At 39.2% G+C, this 22,141-nt stretch overlaps 7 protein-coding genes across 7 annotated transcripts; 3 read left to right on the forward strand and 4 right to left on the reverse strand.

Moving 5' to 3' along the window:
• Nucleotides 1-133: 133 nt before the first annotated feature.
• GCK72_021954 (uncharacterized protein) lies at nucleotides 134-5,085 on the reverse strand (the record flags this gene model as incomplete). The annotated part of the gene is made up of 7 exons (XM_003105136.2): nucleotides 134-403; nucleotides 446-689; nucleotides 756-1,080; nucleotides 2,728-3,050; nucleotides 3,101-3,520; nucleotides 3,566-3,751; nucleotides 4,925-5,085. The coding sequence occupies 7 exons, from the start codon at nucleotides 5,083-5,085 to the stop codon at nucleotides 134-136; spliced, it is 1,929 nt and encodes a 642-aa protein (XP_003105184.2).
• Nucleotides 5,086-5,598: 513 nt separating this feature from the next.
• GCK72_021955 (uncharacterized protein) lies at nucleotides 5,599-7,230 on the reverse strand (the record flags this gene model as incomplete). Its single annotated transcript, XM_053734585.1, has 5 exons — nucleotides 5,599-5,676; nucleotides 5,724-5,818; nucleotides 5,865-6,331; nucleotides 6,395-6,924; nucleotides 6,970-7,230. 5 exons carry the CDS (start codon nucleotides 7,228-7,230, stop codon nucleotides 5,599-5,601), a joined length of 1,431 nt encoding a protein of 476 aa, XP_053583498.1.
• A 26-nt stretch (nucleotides 7,231-7,256) lies between these two features.
• Nucleotides 7,257-10,359, reverse strand: GCK72_021956 (uncharacterized protein; the record flags this gene model as incomplete). The annotated part of the gene is made up of 9 exons (XM_053734586.1): nucleotides 7,257-7,533; nucleotides 7,895-8,094; nucleotides 8,246-8,391; nucleotides 8,436-8,795; nucleotides 8,854-8,976; nucleotides 9,033-9,265; nucleotides 9,308-9,440; nucleotides 9,989-10,095; nucleotides 10,142-10,359. 9 exons carry the CDS (start codon nucleotides 10,357-10,359, stop codon nucleotides 7,257-7,259), a joined length of 1,797 nt encoding a protein of 598 aa, XP_053583499.1.
• An 801-nt stretch (nucleotides 10,360-11,160) lies between these two features.
• On the forward strand, nucleotides 11,161-13,273 carry GCK72_021957 (uncharacterized protein; the record flags this gene model as incomplete). Its single annotated transcript, XM_053734587.1, has 6 exons — nucleotides 11,161-11,247; nucleotides 11,734-11,835; nucleotides 12,142-12,236; nucleotides 12,285-12,405; nucleotides 12,693-12,947; nucleotides 13,040-13,273. 6 exons carry the CDS (start codon nucleotides 11,161-11,163, stop codon nucleotides 13,271-13,273), a joined length of 894 nt encoding a protein of 297 aa, XP_053583500.1.
• A 2,421-nt stretch (nucleotides 13,274-15,694) lies between these two features.
• On the forward strand, nucleotides 15,695-17,157 carry GCK72_021958 (uncharacterized protein; the record flags this gene model as incomplete). The annotated part of the gene is made up of 2 exons (XM_003105212.2): nucleotides 15,695-15,985; nucleotides 16,654-17,157. The coding sequence occupies 2 exons, from the start codon at nucleotides 15,695-15,697 to the stop codon at nucleotides 17,155-17,157; spliced, it is 795 nt and encodes a 264-aa protein (XP_003105260.2).
• Nucleotides 17,158-17,945: 788 nt separating this feature from the next.
• Nucleotides 17,946-19,677, forward strand: GCK72_021959 (uncharacterized protein; the record flags this gene model as incomplete). The annotated part of the gene is made up of 2 exons (XM_003105159.2): nucleotides 17,946-18,572; nucleotides 19,177-19,677. The coding sequence occupies 2 exons, from the start codon at nucleotides 17,946-17,948 to the stop codon at nucleotides 19,675-19,677; spliced, it is 1,128 nt and encodes a 375-aa protein (XP_003105207.2).
• A 492-nt stretch (nucleotides 19,678-20,169) lies between these two features.
• GCK72_021960 (uncharacterized protein) lies at nucleotides 20,170-20,463 on the reverse strand (the record flags this gene model as incomplete). Its single annotated transcript, XM_003105158.2, has 2 exons — nucleotides 20,170-20,251; nucleotides 20,333-20,463. 2 exons carry the CDS (start codon nucleotides 20,461-20,463, stop codon nucleotides 20,170-20,172), a joined length of 213 nt encoding a protein of 70 aa, XP_003105206.1.
• Between the last annotated feature and the right edge of the window lie 1,678 nt (nucleotides 20,464-22,141).

Here is a 22,141-nt window from a genome sequence, read left to right on the forward strand (position 1 = left end):
CATCAACAGCGCGCCCCGAGTGTAAATTTTCAAGATTTTCAAAAGATTTTCTACCCGAAATAATAAAAATTTATTTCTGTTAAATAACTTGGAATTAAAATACTTATTACCCATTTTCAGTACAAAAATAGAATTAAAATCCAGCTGGCTCCTGGTCGGTCTTCCTCCTATAGTCTCCACAAGCATATATTCCATCTTCCAGTACATTCACTCCTTGAATGATACCTTCAAATCCAGTGGTATTTCTGAACTTTTGGAGATATTCTGTCTCCAGAATTTTCTTCATGTTCTCCGGAAACTCATCGTCGAGTTGAGTGACGTCTGGTGTGAACTGGTTGTGAATCATTGGAGCGTCAATCGCTTTTTTGATTGAATCGTGGAAGATGAGGGAGCGGACGATTGACTGCAAATGTGGTTCAAATAATTATAATTTAAATAGAATAACCTTAGCCAACGCGGAAATAATCTTTGATCCTCCTGATCCACCAATAACCATTCTGACTTTCTTGCTGACATGGTCGAAAATAACCATTGGAGACATACTACTCATCGGTCTTTTGCCAGGTTCGATGAAATTAGTTTCAGATGGAGCGAATCCAAATCCATTCTCCATGCCAGGTGTACTGAAGTCATCCATCTCATCATTCCAAAGAATACCGTACTCTGTAGATTCGACTGCTGCACCGAACCTAGAAAAATAAGAAAACATTTTTATTTCTAGCACAACTATGTAGTCTACTATGCTAAAAACTCACCACCGATTAATAGTCGTTGTTACTGAAACTCCATTTCCATACTGATCCATCGCAGAGACATGACTAGTTCCATGATCCGGTTTCACATATTGTGCAATACCTCCATAATTTTTCGATGGTTGCGCTTTCTCAGCCATTCTATCGATAACCCATTGTGTGTACTCTGGAGTCGTCAAATTCTTAGAAAGTTCCAGAGCTCCTTTCACGAAATCGTGATCTCCAAGAAGGGTACGTTGAGCGTAGGCAAACTTCATGGCTTCGATGTATTTGTGAAGAACTTTTGGGTTGTTGTAGATATCATCGTGGTGGCCTTCCGGGAAGAGTTCTGAAACAATTAATTGTTCCAAAATTGAAAATCCCTGTTTAGGCATACTTTAAAATATTTGAATAAGCAGTAAATAAAAAAGTTGGAGAAAATACCCAATGCCTTGGCAGACGTAAAAAACAAGATGTGCCTGTGTTATAATATGTTTTTTTGCTCGTTTTCAGCCTCATTAGCAACAAATAATGTGATGTTTCAATACTTTATAACCAAAATTCATTCTCGCTTCAATATTAACATTTAGTTAAAACTGGTTAGAAGGAACATTGACACTAACTTTACTAATGGAAGCCGGCTTGCTCAAACTACTCATTTGGTTCTTCTCTCTGTTTGTTGGTCGGTTTGTCCATAATAAAATACAAAACTTCCGGTATGGATCATGAATGTACAACATGACCATAGTAGAAACTATTCCATGCAGAGCCATTATAAGTGCACAAATGTTATTAATTGACTGATTATAACTGTTGAATAAAATGGAATACCCATAATAGCATATTGGCGCGGTAAATGATAATAGAGGGGTAGCAATCTAAATTCATTTTTAAATTTTTTAGAAAAGGAATCTTACTTAGGAATTTTATATTACCTGAATAAACAACGCTTTAAAAAATTTGCTCTGCATTTTATTTGTCTTTCTAGATGTGATATTGACCTTGTTCCTCAAATTTTTTACCATCAAATAACCAAATATTATTAATTCAACGATAACTATCAATTCAAAGAGAAACACAATAATAAACGAATAGCCGTCTGTATTCATCACGTATATATCACTCTCAAAAACAAAAGCGGGTATCTCCGGCATCTTCTGAAGAGACTTACAATAACTCAATAATTTTTCATAAAGATCGTCACCTTCTTAATGAATTCTTTTGCCAATTCTTGATCAGGCGAGAAAAATAATGGAAATATAAAATAAGTGGAGCTCATTGAATAGTTTGCTATTAGAAATGGAATACGAGCAATGTGCCACCAATTTTTTCTGCCGAACAGTAAATAATATCGGTTCTCGACAATAGAAACTACTGACACATAAACAACTAAATAATTCAGTTTAACTCAATTTTATACTTGTAAGGTTACTTACGCGAAAACGAAACATAGCAAAAGTAATACTGGATTTCTGCTGTCACTCCAAACCAACTCAACATACCCAGTGGAACAGCTGCGATAACCGGCATCAAGGGATACATGCAAGACAGAAATGTGAGTGCCCAGTCAAAGCATACCGTCCAAAAATGAAGGTTAAACATATACCATTTCACAGATTTCATTGAATCTGGAGATTGAAATAGAATACAGTAAGCGCCAAACGAATGAATAGGTATTCCGGTAAATGTTAAAATAGTGAATGCTTTATGCAAAAAGTCGGGAGATGCAAGGTACGCGGTGTTCATTACAAGGGAGATAATGAATAAATGAAAACTTTTGGTAAAGAAAGACATAATATCTAACCAGCGATGGTAAACAAGATGGGGTTACGTAGGTTTTGAGTCATTCAAGATGTTTTTTGACATCTATGCTTTGACTCACTACAAGAACAAAATATGTTCTAGAATAGTTGATTCACATTGTGTTCTAACTTGGCTATGCCTCATTCTGATTGTGATTTGTACCCGTTTCAAAAAAACTCTAGAAAAAACTCACTGCTCATGACCGACACAATCAACTGCGTGACTCCAAAACTGCTTGGCGGTGGTCCTCCGCACATTGTCAGTGTACCGCGGAAGTGATCATTTGAGTTGGAATTCACATACTCTCTAACTTTATAGTCAGCCAGATCTTTCTCTGTGATAAGGCCACCACCCTCTTGGAACTCTTTCGCCATAGTTTTAGCCATTTCCCCATTGTAGAAGAGTTGCACAGGGTTTGGAGAGTTTCCAAGTCTTTCCAGGGTCTTGGCGAGTTTAGGGCGTTTCAAAAGGTCTCCAGATGCATAGGTAGCGTTGGTTTCCGGGTTGATCCAGTGTCTGGAACTAGTGGTGTCTCACAAAATAGTTCTCAAGTTTCCTCAACTTACTTAACACTTGGGAACAATCTAAAGTGTCTCTCCTTGACTTTCATTACTGTAGCCAAGTACGGTGACACTGGGTGTCCGTCTCTTGCCAATTTCACTGCTGGTTGTACCAACTCCTTCCATGACACTTTCCCACTTCCGAACTTTTTAAATACATGCCAGTACCCTGCGATCTCTCCAGGAGTTCCTGCAGCCTTGAACCCGTATTTGGACCCATCACTATCATTCAAGAACATGTCTCTATGAGCTGAAGCTGGCGCGGTTTCTCTAGCATCAATGGAGTAGCAGTTTCCAGATTTTTCATCAAAGTAAGTCATGAGGAAGCCTCCTCCAATTCCAGAGCTCTGTGGGTTGACCACTCCAAGACAGAACATGGATGCAATAGAGGCGTCAATAGAGTTGCCTCCCTTTCTCAGAATTTCACTAGAAATATTACGGATATAGTATAGTTGCTTTTGTGACACCTACCCTCCAATTTTCGAACATGCTGCATTATCCGAAGTCAAGGCGGCTTTCTCGAACTTCCTCTCAATAGCGTCTGAGGGGGCTGGCCACACAAATTCCTCCGCTCTAGCCGCAGGAGATGCGAATATCAGAAGTAGGGTTAATAGGATGGCCATGATTACAAGAGCCAAGCCGAGACGGATAGCGAATCTGAAATAAAGAGATTCTGAAATGCATAATGTATCAAAAAAGAGAAAAAAGAACGTCTTGGACAGTACATATAGCTCTAGACCTTCCAACACGATCTTTGAAAATCGTTGGCAAAGAACACCAAATGGTCAAACGACTAGGACTAGACGGTCAAAAGCATAAAAGATTTGCCTCCCCTAGAAAAGAAACGAGAAACTAGCGGCCGGTCAAAGAAAGAGAGAGACATGTGTTTGTTTGCTGAGACGAGATGGATGGCCACTTAGTGGAAAAACGAAGGAAAGGGTGTGTAGTGATGAAGGGAGGGATGATCCTTATGTCAATAATTTTTTGGTTTTTTGAGAAATGCCAAAAGGAGAAGCTACTTTTAATCACTGGGAACATGATAACACTAAATAGAAATGTATTCTTAGAAAATCTAAAAAAAAAGTAGGCTTTCTCAAATCTTGATTTGAGAAGAAACCAGAACTGATAAATAGGTGGTGAATCCATATTTTGTTAAACAATAATCGAGTAAAACTTACTAGGTAAGGCCATCGATCCGTTTGGAGTTATGGGGCGTGACCTATATCATTGGAAACCTGAGAAACCGCTGATTTCAAATATATATTCAGTTTTTTCCCTCGAGACCTGGTATTCGAGAAAAACAAGGCCAAAGTTCGGAAAAATAGAAAATTATTAGCATTCACACGCAAAATTTTTTAATTTTTTAAAAACAATTTTCGCTTGTCAAACAGTAATAATTATATTTTTCCGAGGTTTGATTTTGTTTTTCTCGAATACCAGGTATTGAGAGAAAAAACTGAATACATATTTGGAATCCGCGTTTTTTCAGCTTCCCAATGGTATAGGTAACGTCCCATAACTCCAAACTGACTCCATGACCATCCCTAGTTAAGTTTCTTTTGTATAAACCTTAGCTGGAACGGCATTGCAGCTTTTTCCTTTGAAATTTTTTTTGAACAACTGACAAACCTAACCAATGATTAACACAAAAAGAAAAACAATCCGAAAAAAGGATGATAAAACAAGAATTCGCCTAATCTACTGATCATATCATTCGTATTTCGACCAGTTCTTTTCAATGACCTCGTTATGGATATAGTATTTGATGTATGGGCGGGGAATCACATATTATCTAACAAATAACTCAAAAAAGAACATTATAAAACATACTGCCGGAATCCTGTCTTCGATGTTCTCCTTGTCACCTCAGTTCCTACATTTTCCACTATTTCAAATTTGGCCGGTGTAGTAGTAGTATGAATACGAGTGACGAATCCGTCGTTCGTCTGTAACGGTGATGGTGACTCATTTGAGGGAAGTGAGGAGTACATGGTGCACTATTTTTCGTTATGGGTTCCTGATATAGTAAAGTCTCAGACGCCCACTAATTGTCATCTTAATCAGCCCCCTCTTGGTTGATTGTGATGTATGTATGTGATTTCTGACTTTATCATTTTTTGCTAGTGTTTGGTTTTTTTGAATTCTATATCTGTTTCAAATTGTTTGTAATAAAACTTGCAATAAAAACTCACCCTAGTTGTCATGGAAGTTTTCTAAAAACCGTTATCGATCCGTTTCGAAAAATACAAATGAAATTTTCAATAATAACAGGCGAAATCATATGAGAAACAAAGAAACAACAAGAAAGTGCGCAGGGACAAGTCGAAAATATTGAGAAGACGGGGAGAGTGAGAGACTGCGCATGCATATATCCTGTTCCGAGATGCGTTTCACTGATATAAAACGAAAAGAAGGTATATATTTATATGGTATCAAAATAATGTGTATTTACATAGAACATATTGTATTTCAGATTATTTTTGGTAGCTGAGAACAAAAAAAAGTTAAATGGACTGGTCATTGTTCTTGGCGTCAATCTCGTCATCGGTCAACAGCCAGTATGTTTGAACAGCTCCTTTTCCCTGCAAATACAATGATGTCATTAACCAATTTTGTGATTAGAGCTTACTTTGACAATAACTTCTCCTCTTGGCTCTGTTTGATACCCTCCAATGACTTCGGTCAAGAACTTCATACATTCGGTACTGATGTGAACTCTGCCGGCTGGAAAAAAAGGAAAATATAATTTTCTTATGACAAAAACTCTTACGTTTTCCGTTACTCTCCATTCTACTTGCAGTATTCACAGAGTCTCCAAATAAACAATATCTTGGCATAGTCATTCCAACAACTCCAGTGACAACTGGTCCGGTATGAAGACCCACACGGATGTTGATCCTTTCTTTAGGTAAATGAGGTACTCGGAAGGTTTTGATAGCTTTGAGCAAGGCAAAAGACATGGAAGAGATTTCTTTGGCATGTTCATTTCCATTTCGATGAGGGAGACCAGAGACACAAAGGTAACCGTCACCGATTGTTTCTACCTTATACACATCGTGCTGCTCAATAATTGCATCAAAAGTCGTGTACAAATCATTGAGCAAGTTTACAACTTGCAGTGGAGTACACCTGGAGGCCAATGTAGTGAACGACACAACATCGGAGAAGAAAATTGTGACACAGTCAAATGTCTCCGGTTCCACTGATTGACCGAGTTTCAATTTTTCAGCGACTTGTCTGAAAGTTATACCGATGGATGTTATATTGATAGAGAAACGGGAGGGGGGGGGCGTGGCTTACTTCGGGAGCATTCTGTACAACAAAATATCGCTTCGCTTCTTCTCCTCGGTTAACTCTTTCATCCGGGATTGTACCTCATCCTCCAAATTCGATGCATACTGTTCCAGTACATTGAAAACGTGATCCATCAAATTGCTCGATCTATTATGATTCATACTCTTCATTAGTGTCTTTATCTGTTCACTCGTCGGTCTCTGATCCGGATTCTCATTCCAACAGTCTCTCACTAACAATGACATACTTCCATTATGCTCATCTTCTGTTTCAAGAGATGGTCGTGGCGGACTGCGTCCTCCTTTTTTGATCTTATACACCAACTCCTCTATATCAAACGTCTCATTTTCCAAATCCCATGCACTCTTTTTGGTGATAAGTTCAGAACAGATAATTGCGAATGAGTAGATATCCATTTCCTTGGTAATAGGAAGATGGACATCACGGATGTGTTCTGGAGCGGTGTGGAGGAAGTCTTTTTGTTCTTTGACTTCGAATTGTTTGATGGCAGATAACCCGAAGAAGGTGACTTTTACCTGTAATTTAAAGAGCATTTTTTAATTCGAAGAAAAAAACTCTACCTGCCACCGCTCATCAACCAAACACGTCGAAGAACTCAACCATCCATGAGGCCCAATCGGAGAATGATGTAAATAATAAATGGCTTCTGCCACGTCACGCATCAATGAGTATTTGAAGAACCAATCCATTTGGAGGGATCCTTTTGCAATGACATCTTGAAGAGATCCACGGGAACAGTACCTCCAAACCGAGATGAGAGTAGGGGCGTCCAAAGAGAGACCAATGAATTTGCAGAGGTTGTCGTGGTCTACGTTACGCATCTGGAATAAAAAAAGTGAAGAGACACTCAGTTGATCCTCACCTTTCTGAACATCGCCCTGTCATTCTTGGTGAAAACCGCCCTGAAGTTATGCTTTCTTGCAACCACTGAGTCATTGTTCAAAAAGAAGAAACTGTGTCTTTCAGTGTCTTTCTTTGAGTTAATCGTCACTTTGGTACTAGTGGTTACTGTACTTTGAAGACTTCTTGAGCTGTGCATCGTATTTTTCTGCGGTGGTTTCACAAGAGTCGCGAAGTGAACTTGCCAGAGCTGGTTGAGACGTTCTTCCTCTTGGCGCTTGGATCTAGAATAGAGTATGTTAGTTTGTCATATTCTCTTACTAGGGAAGGTCATGGAGTTAGTCTGGAGTAATGGGACGTGGCCTATATCATTGGACAGCTGAGAAAGCGCTGATTCCAAATATATAATCAGTTTTTGCCCTTTATGGCTGGTATTCGAGAAAAAAACGATGTGTGAAAAAATAGTGCGCTGACTTGTCAGCCGTATAAACGTTGACCTAGTTTTTTTTCTGAATACCACGCCTTAAGGGCAAAAACTGATTATTCAGAATTAGCGTTTTCCCAGCTTTCCACTAATATAGGTCTCGTACTATATCTTCAAACTGACTCCATGCCTTTCCCTAGTTCGGCCTCCAAAGGATTTACCTCACTAAAAACACAACTGTAGAAATAACGGCCACAATCAATACCAATGCAGCCGCAGTGCATCCCAGAATAATAGCCAGGTATTGATCGGTGAACGACTTTGGACAGTCCGTTCCAGTAAACCCACAGATTGGAGTACTCAACGGAGCAGTGCCACCCCATGTTTCCCATATTTTCGCGGCGGTAGCGGTAAGTGTGATCTGAATTTAACAATCGGTCTAAAATCAGAGTTCTCACAGAAAATTGGAGTGGATTATTTTGGGGGGACAGAACATCTTCGAAAAAAATATATTTAATACATCTCCAATTAAAATTTCTGTGAATTTCGACACAAATCACAAAGTAATTCACGCTCGAGGCTACCGGATCCGACGAATCATCTAAATCTTCTGCAATCGTCATCACTGCAAACTCTTTATCATTGGTATCAATATTGTAGACAACGAAAATTGGAGTACGCGTTGAGTTCTGGTTGACGATCACTTTTCCAGTGAAACCTGATGAATTTTATTTATATTGGTTCAATTTGTGCATATTTTACCTAAAAATTCCATTCCTTTTGCCACATTGCAAATCTCTGATCCAGTTGGTGTAGGATTTCCAGCAGCGATAGATCTATTCAGAGCATATGCATAGAGAAGCAAAGCGTCACCAAGAGGACCGACTTGAGATATTGTGGGACCTGTAACTCTTTCTGTGTATCTACATCCAAATATCCGGATGTCCTCACTAATATTTGTACAATTCGGACAATTAAACGGTGCTCTCGAAAACGCTGTCTGCACTTCCTGGACAAAAGTAGTTGTATCATTATATTTTTGGTTATCCATGACCAAAAACTTCCTGGCCGCCCGTATCGCCAAATCATTTTTTCCATCAGTACCATTCCAAAATGTAGTGGCTAAAAATTCAATTTTAAAATGAAATTAAAAATTTGAAAAAAAAAGAAGAATCCCTACAAAATCCGGCACGTCTTGATTCAATCATCAGATAGACATATTCATTGGTATCCATTCCGTTTTCCGCAATGGAAATCATAAGGTTTCGACGGGCTTCGTCGGATTCCAGACAGACAACGACGACTGAAAATTTGGGTTTGGTGTTAATAGAAAGCTAATTTTATTAATTAATTACTCACCTCTGGCCAACTCCTTCAAATTTCTCAGCACTGTCGCATAACTTGTATTAGTGATCACACTCATCTGTCTTCTGTAGGTAATCGTCAAGTTGTCATTGCTATTCACCAATGTCTCAAAATCAGAAATCAATGGTGTGCAACGTGGAATCAGATCTGATCTTGCCACATAATAAATCAACGCAATTTCAGACCATTTGAAGTAGGAAAGCATACGCATCAGGGACTTCGCTTGACTGGAAGAAAATACATGGATAACACCAGGAAGACAAACTCACTAAAGGGTACTGGACGTGGTCGATGCAATGGTAGGATACTCGAATTGGTTGAGAAGACTTGAGTCGAATGGGGGTCCCCACAGAATTAGTGGGAAGTCGAGGTACTTGGCAACGGATCCAGCGACTTGGGCGGCTATAAATTGGAAGATTGAGTGGAAAACCTACATTACCGCTCAAAAAGTTAACAACTTTGGCTATTTTCAATGAAAAATGTCCAACTTTGACAGTGTATTTCGGTGTCAGCGGAATGTCCGATGATCCTCTATTTTGTATTGGCTGAACAGAGCAAAAATAGCAAATCATTTTTATAGTTGACCACATTTTTGTAGGAACACTACCTTGAAAGTTACAGGTCATCAAAGTCATTTCTCTTTGAAACCAACTAATTTCAGTGCAAATTAGCGAAATTATGGAGCTTTTCACTTTGACAACCTGTAATTTTCATGGTAGTGTCCCTACAAAAAAATGGTTAACTACAAAAATTATGTGCTAGTTTTGCTCTGTCCAACCTATACAAAATAAAATTCGTCGGGCAATCAGGTGGCACCAAAATACCCCATCAAACTTAGTCATTTTCCACTGAAAACAGTCAAAGTTGAAAACGTTTGGAGCGGGACTGTACTTAAAACTTAATTTTCTATTTTCAAAGTTCAACAAATTCCTCAAATCCCTTAAACTTACGCCTTGTACATGGCGGTCCTAAAACAACATGAGCATGTCCTTCCGCGTAGTTGATAACCGAACCAACTGCATCTGCTTCCCGACAATTGGTTAGTACCCAAGTGAGGCTGAAATTAAGATTTTTTGTCTCTCTGCCCTTTTGCCTATACTCACTTCATCGTCTCATACTGTGGAAGTAATCCGTACTCCACAATTCTGCTCCACGCGACGCCGAGAGCTCCAGCTACGTTACTCCAACCAATGAACGGCGCCAACTCCGTGGAGTTATCAGCGGCGGCCAGAAATCCCACTTGTAAAATAGCACCATCTCCAGATAGTGGGGATTGGAATAATAGGATAAGGAATGGTATGAAAAACGGAATCTTTTTCATTATTGGAAAAAAGTAATCAGAGGCGAATTGGAGAAAATATAAAAATCCGAAGTCCTATGCTGTGTACGCAAGTGAAATGTGTGGGATGGCGTGTGAGGGAAGCCATGGAGTTGAAATTCTAGAAAATTTCGAAATTTAGATAAAACCGCATGACTAAAAGAAGCCCTGAAAATACAAGATCAAACAAAACATTTTAGGAAAAATAAATACTAAAAATATTTTCTGAATCATTGAAAAAACGTCATTTTTTATCAGGAAATGAGAATGTTTTGACTTTGAACATCACAGACAGATATCTGGACAAACGGACATCTGGACACGCAGACCGACACACTTCCCTGTTAGCCGCCCTCTTTCATCCTAAACGGTCAATAATCTCCTCTTCTCCATGTTTTCAAAAGAAAACATTAGCAAATAAGCAATTATTCATCGTCCGTTCAAAAACGTGCGTTGTCTGTATGCGGCTAGTTTTCCCATTTCCACTTGAACCACTTTTCTAATCCTGGAGAGAGAAGACCACTACATTCTAAACGGCTTACACCTTTTCTCTTGTCTCATTGTCTATTTTTCAATTTATTCTTTTAACTTTTGATCTAAATCGCTATGAAATCAATTGTCTGGGTTACTGTAGTGGCTACAGTAACCCTACATTATTCAATGGCTCACAGTGACTTTGGAATCTTGAAAAATGATTCTATATTTGATGGTGGTACTCAAGGGAATAAAGCGTTTTTGAAAACTCGACTTTTGGAGAATTTGAACAACTTTTTTCCATCTATAAATAATGAAGAAAGGCTGGAAATGTTGACTGGCTCGAAATCGAGTTCCATGGAGGAGAAGGAAGATTTGGAAGATGCCAGAAATCAGCAAGAATTAACAGGAAACTCGGTAAGCCGACTTTGACCGTTTTCAGTTAAAAATGTCCATCTATGAGAAGATGTCATGGTATGACTGATTGAGCCACCAAATAAAATTTTTATGAACTATATATATCAAAAATAGAACTTCATTTTTGTAGTTGACAACTTTTTTGTACGGGCACTCCCTAGTAAGTTACGTATCAACAAAGTAATTTCTCCATCAAGTCGACCAATTTCAGCGCGATTTTTGAGCTGTCGTTTTAAAATGACCATAACTCTCTGGGGAGTGCCCGTACAAAAAAGTTGTCAACTACAAAAATAAAGCTCTACTTTTTAGTTGTATGATCCATTAAAACTTTACCTGGTGGGATAATTAGAATTACCATGGCACACTCTCAAAGTTGAAAATTTTCAACTGAAAACTGCTAAACTTTTGGTCGGCAGTGTAGATATTAGACATGTTTAAAGTTACCTAGAACTTTATGGATTTATGTAATATGCCCCTTTTTTCAAGATTACCGACGCACCTTCATCCGACTACCCCACTCTAATCCCTTTCACAACTGCTAGTGACCCGGAAAAAGAACTGCACCTAGCAGCAGCACCATCGTCCAAGGTAAGAAGTGAGGGAAGGATTACATCAGAAGTGAAACTGGATTCAATAAGAGATTGGAGGAAGAGATTGTACAAAGCATTCAAAAATCGATCGAAAATTTCTAGGATAATCAGGAAGTCACCTTGTGAGTTACATATTTTAATACCAGAACTTAGCTTGAAAACGAATATAATATTTGCATTCTTAGCCGAGGAAGTAGTCGAAATGAACGATATCTCCCCTACCATAATGGATAAAAACCGTCAAATAATCCTATCAAGGACGGAACCGAATTGGCAATCTCTGTCACCTGGGAAACACATTCAGACTTATGGAAGAGACCCCAATGGGAAGTTGATACCTCTTTTCGGTTTGGAGCCCGCGCCAATTTATGAGGAAAGGAGTGAGCAGAAGGTTATAGAGTGAGTATAGAGTCTGTCTGTCTTGTTTCCAGATGTCTCTGTTTTCAGGCCGTACCCACCGAGAGAAATCCGTTATGCCTATCGTACCACTAACCGACAACCTGTTGTCTATGTGCCAGCAGCTCCACAGACACAGAATACGATTCCAGTACCAGTGGCTTCTTATCTAGTAACTGTACATTTTTGGATTAGCGAGATTTTTAAATTTAAATTATTTAAATTTAAATTCGAGATTTTAATTTTTTAAACTAATTCATTTTTGACAAGGCCCGGCCCCAAGGTCCGGGAGAATTAGAAGAAATTCTGAAAAATCATCAGAAATGTTCACATTTCCAATGAATAATTGAAAAAATTTCAAAAAAGTTGTTCAGTTTTTGAAGCCGGGCTGGACCGGGCCTTGACAAATATGAAATAATCTTGGATTTTGGAAAAAAATCTTGGATTTTTGAATTCCAGGCCAACCCCTCTCCACATCCAATCCAATTGCACATCCTTCCTCCCATGCCAACTGCTTCGGCCCCCTCACCACTACAACCACAAATTATCTACCAGCATACGACACAGGCACCCCAGCTGTTCTCGTATTCAACTTTTGCACCGACATCCTCTATTGAGAACCAGAATATTAACGACTGCAGTAATGGACAATGTCGACCCGAGTCGGACGATGACAAGTGCAACAGCCAGAGGTTGCGGACAATAATTTTTAATGTGAGGAAGGGTTTTTTATGCATGAGCAGTTGGACATCTGGATATCCATGTGAACAGATTTTCTACAGAAAATTATATTTCTTTTATTCCAGAACATAGTGTCCGGCGATGCTGAATCTTCCAAACGAGCCGTCCAAAGTGCCGCTGAAGCAGAGACCGGACTATTCTTCGACGCCATTTGTGGTACCGGATTCTTCTCCTACATTGCACACACCGATGAGTTCTGCCTTGCATCTTCAGGAGGTGTTAATTGTTATGTCTTCGCACCAGTGTGTCAAGGAACTGAGGAGCAAAGGAAGAAGAAGTCGAAATTGAGTAAAAATTAAGAATTTTTAGTTAATTTTCTTTACTTGAGTGAATGAAACGGGTTGTTTTATAAATCATAAATTATAATGTATGTTTTATTTAGAAATAAAGAATTTCGGGTTGATCTTTTGATCATTTGTATCTCAACCAACGTTCATTTTCTCAGTGGTCCATTAGCCGAGTGTCGAGATAGGCAGATGGCTCATTATCCGAGAAGCAGTAATTAGGGGTATGGTAATCCTGAAGAAGGAGGGAAGGAAAGCGGTGTTTTTTGTGTGTCGTAGTCCTGTCGTCCGAGATTAATAATGTACATGAGATGTATAGCCTCACAAGAGAGAGGGAGAGAGAGTATACACAATGTCGTTCAGTAAGAGGTGCTCGGTCCGGATGTCCCTCAAATGTTTAAAAAATTGCTCCACAATCTAAATTATCAGTGCACATCCCATTTTTCAGTTGAAATTGTCCAACCTTGAGAAGGTGTCGAGGTAATTCAGATTTTTTCATCAAGTACACTTTTAAAGGATCTGACAGATCAAAGGTAGAGCTTCATTTTTGTAGTTTTGATAACTTTTTTACGGGCAGTTCCTAGCAGGTTATGGTCATTTTAAGACGACAGCTCAAAAATCTACTTATTGGGACAACCAGTCCCTGACACCCTCTCAATGTTGGGTATTTTCACCTGAAAACGACCAAAGTCCATAACGTTTTTTGACCGATACTCTATGTTGCGTTCCCATGCTCTCTATCTAATCTAATCTCTACTTGTCATTCTTGATGCCAATCTATCAAAAAACGAAAAGATCTAAAAGGTTGTATCACCCACTAGCCCAGCGGGTTCTCCTCCCCTCATTAACCCCTCCTCTACAGCCCCCGTAGAATACCGGGCAGATGGTCAGAAGCCGATTAGAAGCAAACAAACCGGCCTCCTCGTGGTCACCACCCGCGCACCGTCGAACGGACCCTCGAGGGTGCTTATCGATTTTTTCGTTACACTTTGGTTTAGTTATTAGCCTCTGGATCAGGTTTTCTTTGGAAGTTTATTGAAGTTTCTTTGGCATGCTCTATCTTTATGCTTTTGACTCACTTTTTTGCCTTTTTTTTTTGACCAAAACGTCCCTATTTTACCTTTTTTTCAGAAAAATGACGGCTTCATCTGTTCTTCCTCCTTCATACTATGTCTCTGATGACGATTGTATTGGAGAGGAAGAAATCGGAACGGTCACCGATTCAGAAGACGTGATGGATTCTGAAGGACAGCAGCAAAATTGCGAGGAATCCGGCGATGAGATCTCCGATGAGGAGGTCTCTGATGAGGAGGACGAAGAAGATTCTGAGGACGAGGAGCTGGAAGTCGAGGAGGGTGAGAAGGAGGAGGTTGAGGAATCTAACGATTCTAATGACTCTGAATCTGAAGATTCTGAGGATTCTGAGGTGGAAGACTCAGAATTTGGGGAACTCTTAAATGAAATTAGAGAGATCTCCTCCAAACTCGAAGCATTGGATGCTAAGAGTACTCCAGAAATTGAGATTCCAAGAAACGAGAAGAAGAACAAAACATCTTCGAAATCAAACTCTCAAAAGGAACAGAAGTCAAGCTCGCCAAAACAAGAAGAGGGTTTGAGCAGCCCGATGATGATTTGGATTGCAATTGTGTTTGCCGTCGGACTCTTGGCTACATATTTGGTAAGTTTTTCGTTTTGTTTGAAATAACTAACTTAAATAATTCATTTTTCAGCCAAGAAACGTCTACGAAATGACAAGATTCCGGGGATACGAGACGAACCCCGTGGAGTTCTTGGTCTGGAAGGAAGAGATGAATAAGGAGGCCAATCTTCTATACTATGCCACCGAAATCTATGAGGCCAAGAAGAAGTTCGAAAAGATGCCGTTCTGGGAGAAGCTGCGAACCAACCGCTGGACCCCGCTCCCATCAAAATTCCAAGGCCTCCAGGAGTACCTCAACCGCTTCGGATTCAATGGAAAAGCGACGGAGGAGTTCATGTACCGGGCCACACCAAGATTCGCAGAGTATCAAAAGGATGTAAAAGGTATCCGCGTTAGTTTTGAGTTGGATGATATCGATTTGCAAATCACTTTGCTCGGTGGAGATGTGCAATTCAAGGATGGAGGAGAGCTGTGGATCACCGAGATGCTGAGAGGTTACGAGGTCAGACGAGTCTACTTTATCACGGCCGAAGATTTGCTTGCTCTTTAATTGCATCTTATTTTCCAAAATTCTCTGTATTTTTGCATATTTGGTTTTTTTAATCTACTTTTTCTTTCTTTCTTTCAAGACCCAATAAATTCTAATGCCACCAATTTTATTATCGAAAAACTATCTAAAGGTGTCAGTTGTCACCCATTATGTATCTCTCAACCCATCTAATCTCTGTGTATCTGTTTTTCCCCATGTCCTTTACTAATCTATAATTTCAGACCACATGTCAATTTCATCGAACTCGTCGTTCGAGTATATCACGGATGATGATGACGTAGGAAACTGGGAGACGAAATTGAGAGATGAGGATTCTGGAGACTCGGATATCGAGGGCCTGGAAGTAATCGGGTCTGATGATTCAGATTTCTCTGAATCTGAAGACACCAAAGATGCAGTGGTTCCAAAAAGCATCTCCAAGCCAACAGGACAAGTCAAGAAACGAGATGTGTACATAGAATTCTTCATATTTTTCTTCTCGGCACTTTTTCTTTGGGCACTCTTAGTCATTACTAAAGTGAGTTGGTTTCATTGAAAAATGTTGCAATTTTGAGAGCTCATCAAGTTTAGTTTTCTACTGTGGGGCTACCCCGAATCAGAACCCTCAAATCTACAGCAATCTAGAACGTTTTCAGCTGAAAATGTCCATCTGGCATAGTATCCCTGATTATAACACCAAATAAAATGGATCATATAAATCAAAAGTAGAGCTTCATTTTTGTAGTTGACAACTTTTTTGTACGGACACTCCCAAGAGAGTTATGGTCATTTTAAGACGACAGGTCAAAAATCAAAAAATTACGATTTTCGAGCTGTCGTCTTACAATAGCCATAACTGTCCAGGGAGTGTCCGTACAAAAAAGTTGTCAACTACAAAAATGAAGCTCTACTTTTGATCTGTATGATCCATAAATAACTTTATTGGTGGGACAATCAGAATTACCATGAGACACTCTTAAAGTTTAACATTTTCAACTGAAAACTGCCGAAGTTGTTAGAATTATTGCCATTAATGGTTTTGATATCACGTTCAACCAACTTTTAATCTATTTTGATTACTACCAGTTTTCATTTGGGCGGTTCTGATTTGGGGCACGATCATACTCTGAGAAACTGAGGGTGGATATAAAGAACCACTATCATCAAATTTGTAATTTGCTAAATCTGAAAATGTTAAAATTTCAGCCACTAAAACAAGGCAACATCTACGAAGCCTTAAAATACGTTGACTCTGAGAAAAGCTCATTTGATGTCGAGACCTGGACACTCAAGATGGATCACGAGAACGCCCGAGTTTCCCACGCACTGAAACTTCACGAAGCCATCGAAAAATTCGATGGAATGACTTTTGATGAGAAGCAACGCATGAACAAGTGGACTCCCCTTCCAGCGAAATTCATTGGAGTCAAAGCGTTTTTGGAATCTATCGGACAGAGTGGGACAGCCACCGAAGAATTTCTCTACCGTAGCACCCCTCGATTCTTTAATCGGCCAAAGAATCCAAGATTCGAAGATATCGAGTTTGTTTTGGACAATTTCAAGATTTCCACGTACACCGAGAGTGTGAACATCTTAAGCTTGGAGTTCTTCAAAGGAGCACAACTGGAGATTTGCGAGAAGTACAGAGATAAGATAATCAAAAGAGTGTACTATGTGAAGTCTGAAGATTTGCTCTCATTGCTTGACTAATTTTCGATGTTTTTATGCTGATTTTTTCTGAAATAAATTTATATACAACCAAAAAATGTCTCTCTGGATACATGACGTCTTCTTTTCTCTCACCACCTCTTCATCTTCCTCAGCTCCCTCCTACTCACACGAGAGCAGCTGACCCGTCTCATTTCGTCTTCTCTCCATTTCTAGGAGAATGTTTTTTGAGGCTTTTTCTTTATTTTGGAGGTATAATACAAAAAAATTGGGAAACCAATTCCAGATTCTGAAAGAGTGATATTCCAGCTTTAATTAGGTATAGACTTCGAAAGGATTGGCTCCGTGACGCCTCCGTGTTTTGTCTAACCTACTGCGTCTCTCTTCTAGGGGAGTCTCTAATTGGGAATTAGAGCTCTTTGGCATGAGTGGTTGTGAAACGGTTTTCATTCGGGAGGGGTTGAATTTCATTGGTTGAGAATTGAAATTTAATTGCAACACCGTTTCATGTACACCAGTCATGTTATAGAACTTTTATTTCCTTTAGAAATTTTATAAAAATTCGAAAAAATTCTGATTCAGAAGCTCAAAATTAGGCTTTCACCAATTAGAGACTCCCCAAGAAGAGAGACGCAGCAGGTTAGACGAAAACACGGAGACGTCACGGAGCCCCAATCCTATTGATTTGGTCTTTGCAAGGCCAAACGTCTCTCTGTGTGTCTGTCTATCCGGTTGTCCTCTCTTTCATGCTTTCTTCATTTCGATTTGTCTTTCTTTTTTTCACCATGGTTACCTCCCGTCCCTTTTTTCAATTTCCGTTTTTTTCTAGAATGTCATCGACGGCGTCGGATTCGTCATTCGAAAATCTCTCCGACTTGACTTTCACCGATGAAGATGATGGGGCGGAGTCAGAAGGCGTCAAGGATTCAAAATCTGAGTCCAACGACGTCAAGGAGTCAGAAGAAATTGAGGCTCCAAAAATAATGGAGTCAGAAGACACTGACGTCAAGGATTCAGAAGCTCAAATTGGAGATTCTGAACCATCACTCATCAATGAGCAAGGGAGACCACCGAGACGCTCCCTTCTTGGATATTTCTATCCATCTCGATGCCAAAGTCTGCGTCCACGTATTAATCGTCACGTGAATATCAAAGAATACATTCAAATGACAAAAAATAATGCGCCACCCACCACTGGCAGAATCCCACGGTCTCGTTTCGATTTCGAGGCGAGAACCTGGAATTTGAGGTTGAGCGAGTTGGACACTCTGCAAGACCGATGCGAGTGTCTTCTCGATGAACTGCAGCCTATGATTGGTTACGCGGAAATCGATAAGAGCGCTCGGTTGGATTATGATGAGCCGGAGAGCTCATGGCTACCAGCGAGTGCCAAGTTTCTTATGGTGTACATGTTGGTTTTGTTCGCAATTTATGTGTTCAATGGTGTTGATAAAGTGGTGAGTTTCCCTTTAACTTTGAGACCCTGTGTTCTTTGTAGCCAGATTCTCACAAATGTAAATGTGTTGTTTTCACCAAAAAATGGATTTCCGGATTTTTTTCTCGAATTTTTAAAACTTTTTTCCGAAAATGAGCCTTTTTCTCATTTTAGTCTTTTCTGGATTCTTGCTTTCCCCAGATTTCTAGTCTAACTCGGATTTTAGGTCTTCCCCGGATTTTTAAAATCCTGGAAAGAAAAAAGAGATTCTGAATCAAAAGTTGCCGAATATGAGGGCCAAGAACGCGGAATTCACCCAAAAATCTATTTTTCGTTCTTCTTTTTCCTTCTCCGGATTTTCAAAGTTCGGGGAAGAAAGGTCTTTTTTCGGATTTTGAAAATTTGCTCCTTCTTTTATGAGATTCAGACCTTTTCCGTATTCTGGGTCTTCCCTGGATTTCAAAAAATATACCAAATTGTAGAACTCGCTGAGATCTACATTTTGGTATATATTTCAGCTTATAAAATTCAGTTTGAAGAGAGTTACGCGCCGGCCCAGCCTGTATCTGCGCTAGGCCGGTTTAGGCTTCACGGGCCATTGCAATTTCCCTAAGCTCGATTTCCAGGAACTTCCAACCCGAAGCGTCTACGAAGGTCCCATTTTCCCGAACTTCGCCCTCATCGACTCCCTCATCGAACAACCCGAAGACCCCTCCAGCTACCCGTCTTCTGACGTCTTCTCGCTCGCCGAAGCGATGCAAAAATTCGAAAAACTGAAATTCGAAGAGCAACTCCAAGTGAAGGGTTGGACCCCTATCCCGTCGAAATTCCATGGTCTTCGCGAGTATATGGAGGCTATTGGGAAGAATGGGACGTCGACTGAGGTATTCATGCAACATTCGAAACCAAAATTCGAGGTGGCACCTGGCCGGGATATCATTTTGATGGAATATGAGCTGGAGGGATTCAAAGTGTCAGATATTCGTTATTTGGGTGCCAATTTTCAAGTGATGTGTGGAGAGGGAGCTCAATTGATAATGTGGCAAGTGTTCCATGTGGATAGGAAGAGATTCGATGTGAAGAGAGTCTATTTCTTGAAGAATAAGAGTTTGCTTGCTTTGCTATAAGTTATTTTTCGGTCTCTGCTTCAAAAACTAATACACTTTTTTCTATGTTTCTTTGCTACAATTTCCTATTCATTGCACACACATTCTGAAGAAAAGAAATCGAAACTTTAATAATACATACGAAAACTTTAGTATAGAAGTTCTAAATCGTGTGGTGCTTCTGGAGAGAGTGGAGGAGATGACGTGGCGTGTTGAACCAATCGACGATGACTTCTTACCTGGAAGAATGAGAAATTTATATTATTTAGGAGCGTTTCAAGTAAATTTTTCATACAAAGAGCGGAATTTATGACCGAAAGAGCCAAAATTTTATGTTTTAGCGCCGAAATTATTTTTTAATGCAAAGAAACTATCAAATTTCGATTTTTAGGGCTTTTGCGCTGAAAATTCAACCTTCTGATGATTTTTTAGCTAAAAAAAATCCTTGAAAACATTCAAATTCCCGATTTTCAGCATAAAATTCTGTTCCTTCATGAATTTCAGCACAAATCCTCACTTCTCTGGGAAGGCGTCGAGTCCGGCGATGCGGTATTGATTGCCAGTCAGTCGGTGGTCTCTCTTCGACAATTCCACTCTGAAAATTTGAAAATAGTGATTTGTAGATGAAAAATGCGGAATTTTATTAAAATTTTTGGCTAAAAATCGCTTAATTAACCTTTGTGGAGTGTTATAATTGCGACGGAAGGCTCTTCCGACGTCCCATTTGTTGAATGGGTATGACATGTAGCAGGCGCCGGCGACGAACGCGGTGGTGATTACTCCAGAGTAGAATTGTTCGAACCACATGCTGAAAATAGAAAAATAAACAGTGAAATCAGAGAAAAATGTGAAAAAAACGGTAAGAGAAAGCAAGAAAGAGTTAACAAATTGATATTTCGGCGGAAGTATTTGAAAAATATGGAATTTCAGAGAATTTTTATCACGAAGACTATACTTTTTCAGTCGCTAAGCCTTGTTTTTCCGACTATTAACACAAAATATGAACGATTTTGAAAAACAACGACTTTTGAGAAGTTATTGACAAAAATAGCACAAATTTTTTGTTCTTGGGGCGAAAAAGCTTATGGATAACAGTTTTTAACGGAAAATTATTGCATTTCACTGTGAAAGTTGATCAAATGAGTACTTTGCGGACAAAAAACATGAATTTCAAAGAATTTTTTCTGTAGAGCGCATAAATGTTCAATCGCAATAGGCTAAAGCCTTGTTTCTCCGACTTTCAACACAAAATATTAACGATTTTGAAGATAAACGGCTTTTGAGATGTACTTGGCAAAAATAGTACAATTTTTTGTTCTTGGAGCGAAGAAGTTGGTGGATATCACTTTTTGCAGGAAAATTGCTGCATTTCGGTATTTTTTTTAATAAAAATGGAATTTTTCATTCGATTCCACTAAAAATAAAATTGCAAAAACGAATGGTTTCTTCAGTGAAAAGCGGAAGTTTATGCTCTTCAAGACAAAATCGAGAAGAACTTCGAGGGAATTTGTTGTCGAATGACAGCTTCGTACAAAAATTGTGCAAATGTTTCGTTCTTGGCGCGAAGAATCAGTTTTTTGAATAAACATTGTTCCATTTCATCGCTCTGTCAGTTGATTAAAGTACTTTTCAGACGAAAACATGAATTCTCAGTCCAGTTTCGTTAATAAGAAGATGCAATTCGAAAATTTAGATGTGTAGTCAGAGAAAGGGGTGTTGAAAGTAGCAGTTATTGAATAGAAACTCAGAGTTATTGAAATATTGCAGCTAGAATCTTTTTTAATGTAACATCGATTTTTTCATTCGATTACACTGCTAAAATTGCAAAAATGTATGATTTCTTCAGTGAAAAGCAGAAGAACAAGAAGGAAATTCGTTTTTGAGTAGTGTCTGCTATGTTTTTTGACGAAAATTGCACATTTTTGCGTTGCAGACGTGGAGAAGATGCTGTAAATGAGTTTTTGAGAAGAAAATTGGCAGAAACTCAACGAAGAATATTTTTTAACGGAGATTTTTTGAAAAACCAGTGTTGTCTAGTAGAATAGCCCGTTTTCTGGTGAGTTCCGCTTCCAATTTGAGATTTTGTCCACGAAAATCGATCAGAGCCAATTTTTCACTGTGCAGACAATCGGAAATTGGGGAAAGATTACTCCAAATATTTAATTTCACTCGTTCTTTTTTAATTTTCAAAAGACTTACTTTTCTACCAAAAAATCATCTGAAATGGGGAATTCCGGCACAAAAACAAATGGTAAATTCAGTTTTTTAACTTAAAATGAAAAAGAAGTAAGAAAAAACAGAATTTCAGGTTTTATTGAAGGGAAAACGTCGCAAAATAAATCGACAGCGCAAAGTGGGCGGGGCGAAAGGCCACTTTCGCAAGGGTGAGCGCGTGGTTTTCGCAAACTTGCCGCACGGAGGTGAGGTTCTCTGGGTTTTTAGCACACGGGGAATCAAGCGTTATTTAAATGCTGAAAATAACAAA

Source organism: Caenorhabditis remanei, chromosome V (assembly GCF_010183535.1).
Source record: "Caenorhabditis remanei strain PX506 chromosome V, whole genome shotgun sequence".
NCBI lineage: Eukaryota > Metazoa > Nematoda > Chromadorea > Rhabditida > Rhabditidae > Caenorhabditis > Caenorhabditis remanei.